Source organism: Rattus norvegicus, chromosome 1 (assembly GCF_036323735.1).
Source record: "Rattus norvegicus strain BN/NHsdMcwi chromosome 1, GRCr8, whole genome shotgun sequence".
NCBI classification, from domain to species: Eukaryota; Metazoa; Chordata; class Mammalia; order Rodentia; family Muridae; genus Rattus; species Rattus norvegicus.
The window spans coordinates 106,666,812-106,686,761 of record NC_086019.1 but is presented as its reverse complement, the minus strand read 5'-3'; the positions used below and the strand labels follow the sequence as shown (position 1 = coordinate 106,686,761).

At 44.4% G+C, this 19,950-nt stretch overlaps 1 protein-coding gene and 1 long non-coding RNA gene across 3 annotated transcripts in view; one reads left to right on the top strand and one right to left on the bottom strand.

Moving 5' to 3' along the window:
- Positions 1-1,010, bottom strand: part of LOC134483110 (uncharacterized) — a 46,261-nt gene extending 45,251 nt beyond the window's left edge. For both annotated transcript variants that reach the window (XR_010060046.1, XR_010060047.1), the window contains exon 1: positions 877-1,010. This is a non-coding gene — a long non-coding RNA (uncharacterized LOC134483110). The remainder of the gene's footprint in view (positions 1-876) is intronic.
- Positions 891-19,012, top strand: Spty2d1 (SPT2 chromatin protein domain containing 1). The gene is made up of 6 exons (NM_001401713.1): positions 891-1,211; positions 9,543-9,657; positions 10,362-11,894; positions 13,131-13,296; positions 14,609-14,686; positions 16,022-19,012. The coding sequence occupies exons 1-6, from the start codon at positions 1,152-1,154 to the stop codon at positions 16,113-16,115; spliced, it is 2,046 nt and encodes a 681-aa protein (NP_001388642.1). The 5' UTR covers positions 891-1,151; the 3' UTR covers positions 16,116-19,012.
- The last annotated feature ends 938 nt before the right edge of the window (positions 19,013-19,950 follow it).

The following is a 19,950-nucleotide window of genomic DNA, read 5'->3' as shown; positions in this document are numbered from 1 at the left end:
AAACAGGGCTACACAGACAAACCCTGTCTTGAAAAGAAAATAGAAAAAAAAAAATTCTAGGGGGAAAGCAAGTTTCATCTTGGTCTCTTACCCAGCCTAAAGTGGAGCCATTCCAATACAGCAGTCTAACATCAATTCACAGAATAAGGTCTACAGAATACACTCACCCCTTTCAACTGTACCAAAAAAAAAAAAAAAAGTAAATAATGCAGCCACCCCCCCCCAACAGTTCAGTTTGGGGGTATTTCCATCACACAGAACGATCCGTAGCCCATTCCCACCCCCAGACCCAGGTATATAGAGTTATTCACGTGTACTTTATTGAGCTGGAATGACCAAGTTCAAGATAACTCAAAAGAAACTCAGGCTAGACTCCCAATGAATGCTCTATGTTCTGCAGTGCGTCAGAGTCAAGTTCTGCTTGGCATGTGACTAAAGTCTTCGCTCATTCCCTAGGCTTTTAAAAAAGCAGCGGGGTGCCTCCGTGAGATAACTGACTTCGGAGAACCAGGCGAAGAACAGGATCTGTTTGCGCATGCGTAGCTTCGGGGCTCCCGAGAGACAAACTGAGATCCCTTGCTCCAGACCTGTCGCACCAGCTGTTGGAACCCCGCCATTAGGAATCTAAGCATCCACCCGTGACACCTACAGAGTCCAGATATGGAAGGGGGTACAGTGCCCACCCCACACCGGAACTTGCACTGAAATCCTCTCCCGCCGCGAAGATCCTCAAACTCATCACTCTCCCCGGCACACACACAAAACCCTTATCCACGCCCCTAAGCTGCCATATTGCGTCTGATTGGCTGCAAAACGCTTCAGTCCCACCCATTTGAGCCAACGCCAACGGCCACGTACCCGTTTTACGTGTCTTACCTCCGAAAGCGGAAGTTGCGCAAATACTCGCGAGCGCTGCGGAGTCGCTGAGTTTTGTGTGTGTGTACACACACATACACATATATTGTATTCGGCTGCAGCGCGGGGGCGGTACACGGCATTAGAAGGCGCCGGAAGTGTCGGTGTTGAGGGGCGGCGGGAGAAGGGCCACCAAGGCAAGCCAGTCAGTAGAGCTTAGGCTCAGCGAGCAACAAGACTCGCGTCCGCCGCTTCCCGAGTCCCCGGCTCAGCCGGGCTGTTCTCTTCAGCCAGACATGGACTTCAGGGAAATCCTCCTGATCGCTTCCAAAGGACAAGGTGTCAACCATGTACCGGTGAGTCACCGGGGTTTCTGTAGGAAACCCAGGCGTCAAGTTCGTATGTGGTGGGTGGAACTTCCAGGGGAGCGCCTGTCGGCCTCAGGGAGACCTGAACTACGCACGCCCTCTTCTGGAGTTTCCGCGGAGATTTGGGTACACAAGGGCTGGGGATGGGAAAGGGAGATCTTTCTTGGGGTCGGTCTCACCAGCTCATGTGCCCTGAAAAGTAGGCTTTGCGGCTTGCGGGTTGTTTTTTTTGTTTTTGTTTTTGTTTTTGTTTTTGTTTTTTTTTTTGGTTTTTTTGTTTTGTTTTTAAGAGTTGCGCAAAGTAGGGGATGAGCGGCGCCTGACAGGGTACTGTGTAGCATTAGTAGCCCCTGACTTCCAATAAACTTCAGCCCCTAAATTGAGGACCAGTATAGCCAGGAAACTCGGGGACTTTAAGGACTTCGCCTGATAGCCTTTGGGTCTTTTTAGCGGTGTCGAATACGGATTTTCAGGTGAATGTTTAGTGATTTCTTGAAAGGGTTCTCTGGTTCGTAGCCCCACCCACTGAACCAAAGATGAATCACCTGCCAAGGAGGTATTTTATATTGGAAAGAGTTCAGGGCTTTGCAGGAAATTCATTGCCAACTAACTGTAAGGTGATCATGTGGGCTGCGGATGTGTGGTAGACCTTTTATTTGCCGCATGTCCCTTGGATCTATCGATTCTCTATGCGAGCGGGTTTTCAGCTTTCATTTCCTAGTGGACTTCCAGATTTTGGGGTTCTGTTTGCTCAGTAGATGTGTGAGTTCGATTATATTCTCAGAGGTAAATACTGAAGTGGCGCCACATCTGCTTTCTGGGGTTGTAGCTGTTTTGCATAAACTAATCATTTCTGGATCACCAGAAGGTACCCACAGAACAACTGTAAACCGATATATCGCATTGTGATACCTGTGATTTAATCAGTGAAGTGTGGGACTTAACCTTTTAGAGTCAGTCAGATGAAACTTGAGATCTCACTTGCATTCTGCAAAATTTATAATTTTGTATGTTGCTGTACTTTTTCCTCTCGTCACTTCTTGTCAAATCCAGCCTATTTTTTTAACTCTTGAATATATCTACCTAAAATAATGAGTAAAAGTAATGTGTGTATGTGTGCACATATATGTACATATATATTACATGTATGTTAATATATGTGGTCAGTCATGTCCCACCCTGATAATAATCACTCAATAAGACTCTTCTAAGCCGCATCTCATAAGTCTTGCAGGTTGAATCTGTGGGCACAAGCCTTTGAGGTCTGGAGCAACAATATTTATCTATTTGTAGATTATCTAGTCACATTTAGTTAGGTCTACTAGTCATGTTTGCATAATTTGGTCTGATTTTATCTTAGATCTTGAATCTTGAGAAATATTTTGGTTTTGTTTATTTGTCTGTTTTTGTTCTGTTTTGTTTTAAAAAGATACTAGCTTTATATGTCTAAGAATTGTCTTGTGGAAGAATCAGAACCCAGATTTAAGGGGGGGAGGGGGAGACAGACAGACAGACTATTAAAAGCCAAAGCTCCTGGAAAAAAGGCAGACACAGTAACCAACATCATCCCTTTGCGTGCTTGGTCCTTTCTCCCTTTGGCTGTCTTCTCCCTGTCAGCATCATCTTCGATCCTATCAGAATTGACTCAGATTCTAGTCTTCAGAGTTTTTAGACCATACCTATATTGAAGAAAGCCAACCTGGCTGGTGATGGGCTAAAAGCTAAGAGGTTAACATCCAAAACACCTGTGCAGCCATGTTGGCTTGTCACAACAGATGTAGGTGTCTGTGGCTGCCTACAGAGCTATAGTTGTATACCCTTACCTGGAGTACTTGACTCTAGAAGTATTCTGCATGACAGAATTTTTCTGCAGAATTTTTATAGAAATACATTTGTGTACATATATGTATAAATATAATGAAGTATGAGGATAGAAATTAGGTCTAATGACAAAATTCATTTGTTTGTGTAAAATTTGTGTAGTTTGGAGATATTTTTAATTTTTTTATTCTGTCAGTTTCATGGTAATTATTGTCACCCTCCATTATCCTCTGTCCCCTCTCCAACTATGTCTCTTCGTCCCTAGGCTTCTCCTACTTTCATGGTGTGGGTGGGTGGGTGAGAGAGTGAGTCACAGAGAGACCCACTGAGTTTAAATAGTCACGTGCATGAGCATGGGTGAGGCATGGCCAGTTTACCAGAGGCTGCATCTCCAAAGAAGTCACTTCCCCCTCCCTGAGCAACCATTACCCACTAGCTCAGCAACCTTTATTTCCTACCTCAAAGAGTGGCTTTCCTATTGCTGTGATAAGACACCATAACCAAGGCAACTTATAGAAGAGTTTACTGGAGGCTTAGAGGGTTAGATGTCATGACCAATATGACACCAGGCATAAAGTCACCTTACGAATGAATCCCGAAGCCTAACACCAGTGATACACCTCCCCCAAGGCCATACCTTCTGAGTCTTCCCAGACACTTCCAACTAGGGACCAAACAGGCAAACGTGTGAGCCAGCAGAGGCATTGCGATTCAAACGATCACAGGTCCCATGAGCCCCTCTCCCATACATAGTGTTCAGAATGTCAATTTTATCCTGCTTGGATCTTGTACAGCTTGAAGATCCCTTTTGTTCCTCTTTAAAACAATTTTAAACTTTATTTTATGCATATGGGTGTTTTGCCTGAGTGTATGTCTGTCCGACACGTGCATGCAGTGCCCCAGAGTCCGGAAGAGGGCATCAGATCCCTTAGAACTGGCATTACAGAAAGTCGTGAGCCTCTCGGTGAGTGTTGGGAACTGAACCTTGGTCTTTCAGCAGAGGATCAGGTGTTCTTAGCCACTGAGCACCTTAGAGTGGTTCTTCACTGACTTTAACCCAAGGTGTGAAGGCAAATAAGCAGTTTTCCACTTGTGCTGCCCTCTTGTTGGAGAGGTCAGAGTTCGGGTTAGGTGTTGCCAGGTTCTTGACCAAGAGTTGAAAAGGTACACACACACATCGATGACCTTATTTGCAGCAAAGCAGTACTACAGTTGAAAGACGTTACTTAACAGCACTAGAGCAACGATAGATCACTGCAGCCTGGGGAAGAGGGGCCTGGTTTTCTGTGGGTTCAGTTAGGGTAGTTCTTTATTTTGATTGATGGGTAGGTTGTATAATCATTTTTCTACTATGCATGTTCCTCTACGTCTGATTTTAACCCTGTGCACCCCCAGTTATGCACAAGTAAATAGAGATTCTCCTTAAAGGGTTCCAAGGGGATGCACTTCTTCCTCACGGTGCAAGCACCAAAACCATCTCAACCCTAATCAGCCCTTATAATCGGTCAGCCCTGGAAACTGGAAATACGCTTGAGTAGAAATTGTAAGTTTGCTCGTTAGGTTGGAAAGTATACCATTGTTTCAGAGAGGGGAGAACATGTAACCCACATAAATGGTGGATTGAGTGGCTTTGAGGTTGCTAGGTGCAATTTAGAGTGGCTATATGCGTGTGTGTGTGTGTGTGTGTGTGTGTGTGTGTGTGTGTGTGCGCGTGCGTGCGTGTGCGCGCGCAAGTAAAGGAAACAGGCTGCCAAGGACTTTTTTCCCAAGGGGTTGTGAATAACCCAAAACTAAATAGTGGTCCCACTAAACTGTCTCTTATACTTTTACCTGACTTCACTATCAGCCAGCCCTTAAGACACTTCCAATTTTTGGAGCACGTTGGATTCTGGATTTTTGAATTAAGGATGCTCAGTTTGTACTAATATTTCCCTCATTGCTCTTGTTTTTAAATGGATCAATCATCTTCTTCATGTTTTAGTTAAAACAAAGGTAGGATTGCATCATGTGTGGAAGTATTAGGCAGAGACTCTTTTCTCAGTGGAATTCTGAACACAAAATAACAGCTGATCAGGATGATGTAATCAGGCATTGCCAGCAGCCTTCCCTTATAAAGACAGGATCTTATGTAAAGTTGGCCTATGGAACTCATTATGTAGACCAGGCTAGCCTCAAACTCTGAGAGAACTGCCAGCCTCTGGCTCCCAAGTGCTAGGATTGTAAGAAATTTGTCCAGAACAGTGTGGGCTAACAAAGGTTTTGCTGCAGTAGTGACTGCTCTCTGGAAATTGGATCCTGGTCTCCCACTAAGGGCTAAAGGCTGACTAAGACATCCCTGCTATCTCAGACAGCTGCTCTCTAGTCTAGAGTGTGCTTCTCAACCAGTGCTTCATGGACACGGGCTTTAGAAACTGCTGCTCCTCCTCCCTTCCCCAGGGACTCTGTTGTCTCTCTCTCCCCCATAACACCTTAGAGAATCTCTGAATAATGGGATAGCAATTAACAGCCATTGTGCTGAGGCTGTGCCAGCCACTGTTCTAAGAACTTCTTGCGTTAATTAATTTAGTCACCATAATGAGCATATGAAGGAGATTTTACTTTAGACCGAGGCCTAGTGAGGAGAAGAAGCTGCCCAAGGCTGCACAGTGAGTTATGGGACTGGCTATAATGAAACAGGGGATCTGATCCAGCAGACTGCTTCACAGTTCCTGCTCTTGACCATGGCCCCCTGTTGGGCTAGGGGAGGGGTGTTGAAGTGAGAAAATTCGCCACCTTCGTAGGCAGAAACTCAAGCTCCTTGCCCAGCTCTTCTTTAATACAACTTTAGGCAGTAACACTGTTGGATTTTTATGACATTCTCAATATAAAAATAGAAAAGAAACACAAAAACCAAACCAATAGCATATAGAAACGGCGGACAACTATGACCAACCACCTGAACGGGCCCTCCTGATCATGTCTGATTTCTGAAGCTAAGCAGGACTGGAAACTGGTAGACAGTGGGATATGGGAAGTCTGTTCTAAAAAGTGTAGGCGTGATTCCTCTCCCAAGGAGGGAAAGGACAACATAGGGAAGAGCAGCTGTAGACCTCTCTTGGGTACACATGCTCCGGTAGAATTTGGGGAATTCTATTTAAGATCGAAGTCTGAGCTGGAGGGGGGAAGTGTTGGAGTTAGATAGGAAGTTAAGTGTGGGAATATGTTTGGTCTGGAGTCAAAAGACCTGCATTCACTATGTATTCAGCTACAAAGCTTATGCCTAAGCACCAGGGAAGCCCAGTCACCGTTTTTAAAGACCATTTCTAATAAAGAAGGACTCATTGGATGGGTGCGTTTGTTAGATTTGAATAAAGCACTAAGGATTGAAGCAGGGCCTCCAACATGCTAGAAGTTCTCTATCACCGAGCTGTGCCCCGACTCTAACTGAGGATTTTATAAACCCCATAATGTTTGGTTTTGGCCCTAAACACCATAGCCAGCATGAATGGATGCTCTGGATGTTTTCTTTTCACCGTCCTTTCCCACATCCTGCTGAGCTAGCTTAATGCAAAGAGCTACTTCCTGCATTCGTCCCCTGGCTAGCGTCTTGAGAAGGTGTTCAAAACTTTGTGGTGTTGATTAAAATGAACACATTATTTGACTACTCTAATCAATAGTTAAGTGATGTTAAATCATCAGAAAATATATTTTTTCTACAACAACCTCATTTCTCCTAAGGAGCGTTCAGGGGTGAGTAAAATGCTGGTTCTAACGGAGCGTACTTGTTGAGCAAGGCTTGTGAATGGCATGCTGCGTCTTAATTCCGATCATGACTGGAGAGTTTCCATGCAAGGAGTGTCTTTAAATAGCCTGATGTGTTCTAAACGCATGGGCTTTAGAACTACAAATCTTGGCAAACTCCATGGTGCCATTTTAAATGTAGAAGTGCCACCCTGGTGGATCCTTCATGGTCCAAGAGTGATGAGACTGGCTTTGTAGGGTAAAGAAACTAGTCCAGCGGCTTTTCATGAAGCCTAGACGATGAAGCAGCCTTGCGCCTAGAATCAAGAGTCAGAATTGATAGGTACATCTTGATGTGCCGTTGCTATGGCAGTGCGTGGCCATCTGAGGCAGGAGACATGCCAAATGGCCTAAAGAGAACACAAGTGTTCTGACCTCAGGTTTAAACATCATTCTCTACTGTGAGTTGGGGGAAACCTTACAAAATATTCCATCAAAACATATTTTGGTCTGCTTGCAGCCCTCTCTAGAAAGGTTTATGGAATTCAGTGTTAAAAGATATATGATCGGAGAGGGGGGAGCCCATATAGAAGGGGAAAGGTAGGGGTTAGGGGGATGTTGGCCCGGAAACCGGGAAGGGAAATAACAATCGAAATGTAATAAGAAATACTCAAGTTAATAAAGATTATTATATATATATATGTATATATATATATTCATATACCCAAGGGAAATTTAAACATCCATCCGCCTAAAATGTCACAGCAGCATTTTTTTATGAAGCCAAAAAACTGGAACTAGTCCAGATGGCCAGCTGGCAAACAGATAATATGTTGTGTATCTATGCCCTGCAGCATGGTTCAGCTGTTTAAGGAATGAGCTCCTGACAAAGCAACATGAGCCTTGAAACCTTTATGTTCGTGAAGAGGCCAACTGAAAGACTGTTCTGTCAGGCGCTAGTCTCTGGAGAAGCACAGTAGGAATGGTTGGAGGGGGTTATTTGTGCAGCTGGCGAGTCCAAACTTCGTATGGGAGGCCAGGCACTGTGGAGTTAACGCGATCATCCTGAGGTAGTTTCATCTCTGCTGACCCCAGAAGGGTTCTAAAGTCACCGAGCTAAGTAGGGACTGTGGGCATTATGGCAGTTAAGCTGACTCAGATGTTAATCTTATCAGTAAAATTCTTCCAGGCACAGAAGATAAGCACCTGGTTAAATAGTTTGGTTCTAAGCCAAGTGAGCACACAGAGTTGACTGTCACAGTGTAAGATTTCATTAAATGTATAAACTTGAGGGTAGGTGATTTCGTTTTGAGGTGGTTACTATATTCTGAAACTCTGCATATACCAAAGATACTTAAATCGTGAAATGCTGCCTGTGAGCTGCATGTCTTAGTAAACTGGAGTCGGGTATCATATTCATAGTAGTATTTCTGGATCGAAAGAACTCTCAATTCAGTTTACAAAGATGTGGACTAATTATAGGATCTGAATGTGTCCTAGCCTGGGTGACTAGGAAGTAATTGGTGCTGTCTTGGGATTTCTCTGGCAGAGATGATTCAGTCGTGAACACTGCCATCGTGCAGGATTTTCAGGTTGGATGAGGCCTGCCTTCTCGGCCAGCTGCCTTTTCAGTTGACTTATTTACTTGAAACTTGAGCTTACCAGCCCTGTAGTAAGCAGATCCTTTGACTTTCTTCCAAGGATGCCATACACAGGATGGGAGAGCATGGGGATGATAGGCTGTCTGTCATACACGGGATGGGAGAGCATGGGGATGATAGGCTGTCTGTCATACACAGGTTGGGGTTTATAAACTCAGCATGGGGTTTATAAACTGCTGGCTTTTTCTACAAAGATGATTTTACTACCAACACAGACACAGATTCAGTAAAGAGAGTGTCTGTCATATAAAACAGAGAGGGTTGGAATATAGCCCAGTAGTAGAGTGCCTGGCATGTGTGAGGCCTGGGTTTCTTCTTAGGCTGTGATTTAAAAAAACAATCGCTGGCCCATAAATTATGTCCATTGTCCCAGACACGAGAATTAGCTCTGCTTATCCATGCTTCTTTAATAGTAAATATTTAAGAGATTGAAGTATTTTTTTCTTTCAGGGTTCAAATCATCCTTATTCCTGTCTCAGTCATTTTCTGTATGCAATTACTTAAAAACCAAAGTCCATAAAAATAACATCTGTGCCTGGGCAGTCTTCGTGATCTTGGTAATTCAGAAACCAGTGTAAAGGAGCTGTGTAGCAAATTAATATTTAATGAACTTAAATGCTACAGTTAAAAGATTACAGAAGGGGGCTGGGGATTTAGCTCAGTGGTAGAGCGCTTGCCTAGGAAGCGCAAGGCCCTGGGTTCGGTCCCCAGCTCCAAAAAAAAAAGAACCAAAAAAAAAAAAAAAAAAAGATTACAGAAGGGCTGGAGAGATGGCTCAGAGGTTAAGAGCACCGACTGCTCTTCCAGAGGTCCTGAGTTCAATTCCCAGCAACCACATGGTGGCTCACAACCATCTATGAATAAAATAAATAAATCTTAAAAAAAAAAAAAAGATTACAGAAAACAAGGCTCTTCATTTAGATTCCTTGTTCTTTCCCTTCCTCTTCCCTTCCTTTCCTCACTTTCTTTTCTACATTTTCTGCAGTACTGGCTGGTGATTAAACTCGGAGCTGATACACGTCAGACAAGCACTCTCCTCCGAGCCTCACAACCCAGCCCCTAGACTATATATTTGTAAAGTGTTGTTGCCTATAGTTTTTATTGTTTTTGTTTTTAGAAAAGGTACAGTTTGGCGGTGGGACCTCCGAAGAAAGACCCAAAAGTGAAAGGTGTCCAGTCAGCAGCCGTGCAAGCTTTCCTTAGGAGGAAAGAAGAGGAGCTTAGACGGAAAGGTTTGTGCTTGTGCTGCTTCTCGGCCTGTCTGCCACCAAACCCACGTGTGTTTGTGAAAACCTAACGGCTTAGTAGTTTGGGAATATTGCATGTGTGTCTGGGTTAACTTCATAGACAAATACATGCGTCCTTGTGCGCTTGCATGTGTGTGCGCGTGCTCAGAAGTTGGTTATTTGTGTTGTTCTCTCTAACCCCAACTCACCCACCCCCAAGGCTTTGTGGAGCTGGGCATAGTGATAGTCACCTGTCACCCGGGTATACAGCAACTGAGGCATGATCATTTCCTAAGCTCAGGAGATTCAGAGCAGCAGGGACAACACAGCAAGGCCTTAATCTCATGAGGGAAGGTGGGGAGACATGAAAAGGCCTGGTGTATCGACCATTTGACTAGCCATCGTATGTCTTCATTCCTTACCTTGGTCCTGGTACTGTTACAGGTTTTCATTCATTCGTTCTTAACAGCTTCAGTGGTGCTAGTGTTTCATTGACTTAAGTGTATTTGAGACATTTGTGCATTTTAACCAAAAGCCAAGTCCCTTACCTGCTTAGTCATTAAGAGAAGCTCATATATGACCCACTTCCTTATTTGACAGATATCTAGAAAACCATAATTTAACACTGAGCTTTGGCTGTGCACTGACGTCACAGGAGCAGCTGCTACGCTGAGGCTTGAAATAATGTGCTCTTGTTTTACTCCTTTCAGCCTTGGAAGAGAAAAAAAGGAAAGAGGAACTAGTGAAAAAGCGAATTGAGCTCAAACATGACAAAAAAGCAAGAGCTATGGCCAAGAGGACAAAGGACAATTTTCATGGTTACGATGGGACTCCTATCGAGGAAAAGACAAAGAAGAGACAGGTGGTGGAAAGTCCCCTGAACCAGGGAACTGATCAGGAGTATGATATGGAGGAGGAAGACTTCATAGAATACAATCAGGCCGATTTGGACCAGGACTATGAGGAGGAGCAAGAGCCTCCCAAGGTTGAAAGCAAACCAAAGGCCCCCCTTAAAAGTGCCCCATCACCCATGAACTTCACTGACTTACTGAGGCTAGCTGAGAAGAAGCAGTTTGAACCAGTGGAGATCAAGGTAGTGAAAAAAGCAGAAGATCGGCCCCTGACCGCAGAGGAACTGAGGGAGCGAGAGTTTCTTGAACGGAAGCATAGGAAAAAGAAACCTGAACCCGACGCCAAACTACCTCCAGCCATGTCCAAAAGGGCGCCCTCTCATAAAGACATCAGGGGCACACAGCCCAGCAAAGGTGCCGGGGACAGGCAGCCTCCTTCCAAAGGATTGCCCCCTCCTCACGCTGAGAAGAAATTCAGACCCAGCACAGCCAATGAGAAACAAGTAGCTTTGCCTTCATCCAAATCCCTGCCAGGAGAGAGGACCAAGGTAGGATCTGGCAGTAGCTCCCAGCCCTCACTTCGAGAGGGTCACAGCAGGCCTGTCTTCAATGGGGCGGGAAAGTCCCACCCCAGCACCTGTGCACCAAGTGTCCCAAAGACTGCTGCTAGCGGGACTCAGAAATCTGCTTCTGAGCACAAAGCCAAAAAATCTCTTTCTTCTCATCCGAGCCATTCCAAGCCGGGGCCCACAGTTCTCTCACACAACAAAGCTAAGAGTCCAGGTGTCAGACAACCGGGCAGCAACTCTGGCTCTGCTCCGGGGCAACCTGGCCCGGGTACAGCTCGGCCTGCACTTAGTTCTGGCCCTGTGCCCAGGCGCCAGAACGGCAGCTCCAGCTCAGGGCCTGAGCAGTCAGTCAGTGGAATCAGAAAGCCGGCCAGCAATTCACATCCCTCTGGACGAACACTCAATGGTACAAGTGGCCCTGGGCGACCTGCAAGCAGCTCTAATGGCCCCGGGCGTCCCATCAGTGGATCTGCTGGTTCTGGAAGACCTGTGGGCAGTTCTGGAGGCCCTGGGCAGCCTATAAACAGTCCACATGACCTTCGACGACCAATGAACAATCTAGGCCTTCCTGGGCGGTCAGTCAGTGGCCCTGGGAGACCCATAAGTGGTTCCATTCCAGCTGGACGAACTGCCAGTTCAGGCCCTGGAAGACCAGTGAGCAGCTTAGGACCTGGACGAACAGTTAGTAACTCTGGTGTCCCCACAAAGCCCAAATGCACTGTTGTCTCAGAGACAATTTCTTCGAAGAATATTATTAGTCGGTCAAGCAATGGACAGATGAATGGAATGAAGCCTCTCCCCTCTGGCTACAGATCTGCCCAAGGTAAAATTGACCCTCATCTTAAAGAATATATTTATCACGAGGCCTTTGGAGAAAGGACCTTGCTTATAGAATCAGGAACCCTGTGACCACTTTCACAAGCCCTGTAATGTGCTCATTGTTGATAGTAGAAAAGAGGGCTTATCTAGGAGCACCTGCTCACAGTCCCCACCTTGTCTCTCTCACATGCAGGAAACCTGGCTTTGTGATGTGAGAGGTGGTGACTGGACATAGTGGTTCTGTAGGATAATGTTCTATGTGAAGACTAAAACTTGGAGACGAGAGAATTAAGAACTTAGAGCGTTTGCCACTCTGTCGTTCAGCAGATATTTGTTAAACGCCTCCCCGTACCATCAGCTATTTAGGCTGCCCTGAGTTCTGTTCCTTTTAACGGGTGTGTGAAGAGCCTTGTCACTTGGTGCTTTAGGAATCTGCCATCTCAGAGTTTAGAGGCACTGACCGCTGCGTGCCGCATGCTTTTCAGCCAGAGACTAGAAAGTTGCTCTCAGACACTGGTCTGTGGTTGAGTACCTGTCTCTTGCAAAGTTGTTCTTCAGTTCATGGGTGGTTTGCTTTTTGTTTTATTTTGTTGTTTGTTCATTTGGGGTCGTAGGCTTTGTTTTGTTTTGTTTTTAGACAAGATAGCTCATGTTGACCTGGAACTTAACATATAGCTGAGGGTGACCTTTAATGTCTGATCCCCCACCTCTACCTCCTGAGTGCTGGGTTTAATGTAGTCGTACTTTTAACACTCTATAAAAGCAATTATAATTCTGACAATGTTTCATGCTTTTTTTTTTCTAAGCTAGGTTCTTCCTATGTTGTCCAGGACTTCTTCAAACTGTTGGCTCAGATAGTTGACACTTTGGGCATGTGCAGGTCTTTGAATTTTTAAGTGAAATGAAAATTTCACTGTAAAAAAAAAAAATAGGAAACTACTTTTGGTATGTGTATTTGGTAAAATTAAAAATTAATGGTGCTGTGGTAGTTTATAACTTGACTCAGCTTCAGAAATTTTACTGATCTTTTAAATCCCAGAATAACTAAGCTAGAAAATCTCTGACAAGGCTCTGAGGCTTGCTAAGATGCCCAGGAGCTCCGTCCCTTTGGGTGCTTGAGCCGTCTGGTGCACCCTGCTTTCAGGGGTGCCATCGTAGTGTTTCTCTGAATCCTAGGTGACATGGTCCCCTGCAGGAACTATTCCTCCATACAGTGTTCTTACATGGCTTTTGTTCATAGGTCCTCAGAGGCTACCCTTCCCCACTGGCTACAAAAGGCCTCGAGAGTATGATGATGATGATGATGAATATGACTCGGAAATGGATGATTTCATCGAAGATGAAGGAGAACCTCAGGAAGAAATATCCAAGCACATTCGAGAGATCTTTGGCTATGACCGAAAGAAGTAAGCCAAAGATTTACCTAAACATAAACTCATTTATAGGGGAGAAACATGAACAGTAGAGGCAGCGAATGCTTAGTTAGAAACCTTTGGGTGGTGATGCTTCTTAAGAGCCCTCGCTGACTAGTTTTTAATGTCAGCTTGTCACAGCCTAGAGAGAACTTGACACAGGAAGGGAAAACTCAAATTAAGAAAATGCCGCTAGTGAGATTGGCCTTTCGGGAAGTCTCTAGTACATTTTCTTGATAACTGATTTGGGAGGGCCCTCAGCTCTCTAATGGCATCGTCACCCCAAGGTTGGTGGTCCTGGGTGCTGTAGGAAAGCCCACTGAGTGAGCTCTGAGGAGCAAGCCAGCAGGCAGCCTCAGCATCCACTGCTACTTCGAGTTCTCGCCCTGGCTTCTATGGATAATGGACTTTATATGCAGTGAATTGAACCCTTTCCTCCCAGGGAAGCCTTAACTAAGATAGGGCACAAGATAGTTCTAAGGAATTCAGAGTCGTTTGTGTTGTTGGTGTGGAGGCTGCTTTCTTTAAAAGCTTGGGAGTGAAGCAGATCCGTGGAATAGAGACAGACGAGCTGTGGCGCCAGAGGTGGTGAACTGCAGGGAATTTCCAGGTAACACTTTGGAAGACTTGAGTGAGGGCGTGTGTGTGAGACAGTGAGACTGTCACACTTCCTAAGACACAGTGTCGGCACAGCTTTAGAGCCCCTCTAGAAACCAGGCCATCCAGACAGCATCCAAGATGCACGGCACGGTGAGAGGAGGGGCCGCTCTGGAGCACATGGCAGCCATGGAGCAGCAGCACCGTCTGCTAACGCTGCCGTTATCGAGCGTCTCTGCCTCAGTCTGCCATTGGGAAGGTCTTGTCTGCCAGGTGTGAATTATTAGATAAATGCAGCTGGTTGAGGACACCTTGTTGAGTTTGGTGCTTTTGCTAATGCTGGGTTCTGGAAGAGTTGCCTTGTAGGCACCTAAGGCTCATTTAATGCCTTTACTCCAATACCCATTTCTACCCACTCTGCCATTCTCACTCCCAGACAAGGCAGCAGGAGTCCTGACACCGGGTAGTTTGGTTTTGTTGTAATGAGAGGCTGTAGCTCTTTTAAGAAAATCAAATCTTGCTGGGCAGTGGCGGCACACGCCTTTGTCACTGCACTTGGGAGGCAGAGACAAGAGGATCCCCGAGTCCAGCCTGGTCGACAGAGATTATTGTAGGACAGCCAGGGCTGTTGCACAGAGAAACACGGTCTCAGAAAACCCAAGAGAAAAAAGTGCAACTCTGTTCATTTTTGACTTTGCTTTCTTGCCAGATACAAAGACGAAAGTGACTATGCCTTACGTTATATGGAGAGCAGTTGGAAGGAGCAGCAGAAGGAGGAAGCCAAGAGGTGAGCATGTTGTGTACAAACATCTCAAGCCTGCAGCTGCAGGGTCTCACATGGGGCCTGGGCCACAGTTCTCTAGATGGCAGTGCTGCTGGCTGCCTGTGAGAGCTGCAGGTGGATGCCTTGCCTTTCTGAGGTTTTCCCATTTGTAAAATTAGAATGTACTGCTTTAGTCACTGAAGCTTCTGGGGTTAGCAGTGTGTACCCAGGTGATTACAGTGTCTCGTGTGGGATGTATAGTAAGATTAGAAGCCTCGCCAAGTCTACCATGGGCTGTTTGCTTTTCTGTGCCCACCAGACTTGTCTTGGTTGGAACTTGTTAACTTTGCTACCTCGGGGACCTAATGGGAGTAGATTAGATTCTCTCTACCTCCTTATTTGACTGCCCAGTGGTGAGTTTCCAAGAGTTTCTTAGGTAAGGGTAACAAACAATTACTTTGCTTATAGTGTTAATGATAATTCCCTATTATACTGGAACAATTTACCTCAGTCCTAACACAAAACACTAAACCGCTTTTTTTCTCTTGACCTTCCCTCCTCTAACTAGATAAAATGTTAAAATAAGTATTAAGAAAAAAGAATATGAACTATTACAATGAATGAATGTTTCCTGGGTTTTTTATACTAAGTGTGTATGTGGGGGGAGGGTCGCTTCTTTTCTACCTTTATATGGGTATCAAGGATCAAACTCATGCTTCTTTATTTTCAAATGTTTTTGAAAAGGGTGGAAAGATTGCTCAGTTGTTAAGGAGAACTGCTGTCGTAGAGGGCCAGAGTTCAGTTTCCAACACCCATATCAGGTGGCCCAGAACTGCCCAACTCTGCTCCATGGAATCTGTCTTCTGACCAAGCACCTGCACGCATATAGACATAGATTTTTTTTTAAAAAACAAAAAAGCAGCCAGGGCTGTGTAGCCCTGGCTGTCCTAGAACTCACTCTGTAGACCAGGCTAGCCTTGAACTCACAAAAATCTGCCTTCCGAGTGCTGAGATTAAAGGCATTCACCACCTTGCCTGGTCTTATAATAAGTCTTGTTTTAATTTTGGATGTTAAGACTTTTTCATCATTCTTCTTGTGAAATCTTTATTCTACATTTTTCTGTCTGTGACCCTGTTTTATTTAAAGTGTGTGTGTGTGTGTGTGTGTGTGTGTGTGTATGTGTGTGTGTGTGTGTGTGTGTGTGTGTGTGTGTGTGTGTGTGTGTTTTATGTGCCTGTCACAGAGGGGCAAACTTATCAGCCAATCCACATGAACATTCTGTTGAGATGCCAATTTTGCTTTTTGAAGTTGTAATTTCATGTATATTAACACGATCCTTCAAAACAATCTCTCCATAGTTTAAGACTAGGTATGCAAGAGGACTTGGAGGAAATGAGGCGTGAAGAGGAGGAAATGAAACGTCGAAAGGCCAAGAAGCTGAAGCGACACTAGCTGCTGCTGCTGTGAATTCTGGGAGGGACACTGCTGCAAGGATTTCCTGCCTTCAGACTGAGCAAGCCTCTTAGCGGCTTAGATTCACCCATGGGCACGCAAGAGGAAGGAATACATGCTTTCGTTTGCAGGCTATCGTTTGAGTGTGCAGTGTTTTCAGATAGTCCAGGGTGGGACCTGTAATGCTGGCTGTGTGCTCTGCTGAAGTCAGCCATTCCCGGGGTCGGCGTGATCCTGATGAGCTATGCATGCTACTGTGGGACCGCTCCCCAGTCAGCTGATCGCTGTTCCTTTGCTACTTCACAAGGAGACTGACATGTGAGTAGGGTACCACCCAGATCGCAGTCTCACTTGTCCTTAGGAAGGGCCTGGCCCTTCTGTGAATGCTGCCAGCAATAAAGTGACCTGTCCTAGTCTATGTTTGAATTGAAAACCCAGGAAAGAGTAGGCTTTATAGATATTACGTGACTTTGACACACAAAATAGAATGAATTATATTGTATTTAGCTTATTTGTGAATTGGATGCTAAGCATTCTTAATTGATATTAGGTAATAAAAATTTCTTAAGTTAAAATACCAGTTTTGCCGGAACAAGAATGTTCTTTTCCAGTTCTCCTTTCAAGCTTTCTGTTATGTTGATTTTGCCTGAAGTAGATGAGGGCCCTTACTATTATGGTGATTAGTTTTTTGTTTGTTTAATTCCTTTTTATATTAAAGAAAGATGGTTATTCAGATATTAGATTTGAAAGGTTAGTAGTTTAAAAATTAGCAAGCAACATGTATTTTGGCCCCTTCTGCTTTATTCTCCCAATTAAAATGCTGTTTGGGACCCTAAGGTGACCCTGTACCCCTTGATGTTAATAACATTGCATTTGTAGCTTAAATTCCTTAGAAAATGTTAATGACCAAAAAGCCAAATATTTAGTGTATCAGGAATACCACCTCTCTTTGTCCGTATTGCACTTTTATTTCTAACTATGCACTGTGAAGAGATAATTTTCCCTGTTGTTGGTGTTTTACTGAGCTGTGTGAAACCTTAAGTTCTATCCTGCTTAAAGCCAGACCTACAGACTTGATGTCACTTCAGCCTAGAGTCCATCCAGGCTGATCTATGGTCTGGCTGGAAGGAAGCCATGTCTCGAGGACAGTCAGCAACAGAAAATGAAATACCACGCTAGAGACTGGAGTGTGGAGGGTTGGGAGTAGCCAGAATTTGGATTGTGGGACAATTCCACATGACTCTGGCTGTCTTAAACTGTTAAGCCATGATGGGTGGGAAGCTGGAGAGGCTGTCCTACAAAGTACTCTTTTCAACAGGTCCAGACTTTATGCATTTTGTCCATGATGTCTTCATTCTTTAAGCTTGAGTATTATGGGTAATCATGTTTCGCCTTCCTTTGTGGGACCATTTGACCCAGTCCTTAAAACAAACTCATTTTGAATTGAGTTTCAGACTTTGAGAAAGTGCAAGGATTTAATTTTAGAGGGTATAGAACACTATGAGTCTCCATGTAGGTCTTTATACACTGGGAACAGAGTCTATTAACTTCCCTTTCCCTAGCCCACCGCTAATACAAAGGGAGTAAGATTCCACTTGATAAGTAGGTTTGAGCATTGTGTCATTGCTGTCACTTGTATGTTTCCCCTCCTCTGATTTTCCCTGAATAACCTTTTTTCATATCCATACTCTGGACTCTGTCATTGCAGTCAAAGTTACTGGCGGCTGAAAGTTTACTGTACTCAATGTCAGGGTGCAGCTGTTTGCACAGAAAGGAGCCGTTGTGCTAGATTAAAGTTTCAGAGCTCAGTAGATTGAGATTGTAATGTCTGTCATGTATGCATGCATTTCTGTAACAGACATGCATCAACTTTTACATAAGTACGCTTGTGTGACTCGTTGAGAAAACACAGGAAAGAAAGATTGTAAGTCCAAATCATGTCTTCCACTTTGCTCTTCTATATTTCTTGACCACTTAGAAAAAAAGCTCACAAGCCTTTGAAGAAACAGCAGCAGGCTGTTATTTTTTTCAAGGTTTACAAATTAAGTGCTTGATTTTTAATGTATTCTCGCTACTGTTTTGATTTTCAGATCTTGATTCAATATTTGAAGATGTGCCTTTTATTGGGTAATGTTAATTCTCGAATGTAGTAATGTTGTACCACAATTGTAATGTTACATGATCATGGGTGTGGCATTCTCTGACAAATTATGTGACAAGAAAGTCATTTTCAGAGAACTCATGGCTCCGATTGCACAGTCCCCTTGCTAAAGCAAAGGGCACTCTCTTAAGGCTACTTCAGAACTGGTCTTTGTATTTTCTCTAAGTGATGGATGCGTCGTGTCCATTTAGAGGCAGGGTACCACGTGTCCCAGGCAGCCCTAGATATGTGCCATGAGAAAGTTCAAAGACTAACAAAGTCTACAGGAACTCAAAATTTCATTTTTGTAATGGTAACCCCCCAAGATTTTCTCCAAGAAATAAATTATTTTGTACTTTATAACTTAAAAGCAGCTAGTAGTACATTTCTGAGATATAGCAGGAGACCAAAACATTTTTGGAAAAAGAATAAATATATAAAGAGAGACTGGTTGTTTTATTTTCAGTGTGCTGATTAGACTATTTATTGTGTGAGTGGATGAGATGAAATACATATTCAGGTGTTCAGTGTGTGATTAAGAGTGGAATATAGATTTCTTTGGCATTATTAAATCCATGATATCTTCTACATAATGGACACATCAAATATGAAAGAAAAACAAACACTTTGGCATAGCTTAGCTTGTTTTCTGGTGCTGTTGACCTGCAGAAGAGTATACTTTTGCATATACAGGTGAATGTCTTGCAATTTATGTATACAAGAAATTGTAGGCATTAAAATATTTTGTTGATATTTTTACTGGTTCTCATTTATTGACAGAACTTGAAGCTACTCCTTCTCACCTGGAATACTGTACTAACTGGGACCCTCTGTAGGCTTATTAGGTTCCAAGGTCAAGCTTGTCCCTGGGACACACTCCTGCTTGTCGTCCCTTATATACCTGTATCTGGTCAGCCTACCACTGATTTCTCTTCCACCCTCCCACTGTCAGCTAGAATACTATTGTGTTCTCAGATGCCAAGTTAAAAAAAAAAATGGAAAATGGGGGCTGGAGAGTTTGCTCAGCGGTTAAGAGTACTTGTTACCCTTGTAAGGACTCAGATTCAGGGGTTGGGGATTCAGCTCAGTGGCAAGCGCAAGGCCCTGGGTTCGGTCCCCAGCTCCGAAAAAAAAAAAAAAAGGACTCATAATTCAATTCTGAGCGCCCACATGGTGGCTCAATCCCAGTCCCAGGGGCCCTGACACCCTCTTCTAATCTCCACCAGGACCAGGCATGCAGGCAAAACACTCAAAACACAACATAAAATAAAATAAAAAGCTGGACGTGGTTAGAGCAATGAAATCTAGCTTTGTGACTCAGGGTTTTGAAGGTTTATTCAAATGGAAAAGCAACAGCAGAGCCGCTATATAATTCCTCTTGTCAGAATTATCAGTTCAAACCCCTGTGAAGAGCTGGAGCTGAAGAAATGGCTCAGTGGTTAAAGCGCGTTCCCCGGACAACCATCAGGACAATAACAGTGTAGCACACACACAGCCAGATGAGCACCCCACACCCTTGTGTAAGCCCCGCTGCAAGAATGGCAGGACAGGAGCTGGGGATTGCTGGCTTCTAGCCAAGCCTGGCCAACAAGCCCCCAGTCCCTAAAGACGGCTTACCTGGGAGCAAGGTTGTGAAAGAGTACAGACACCCAGTGCATTCTGGCCTCAGTACATGCCAGAGATACACATGGACTG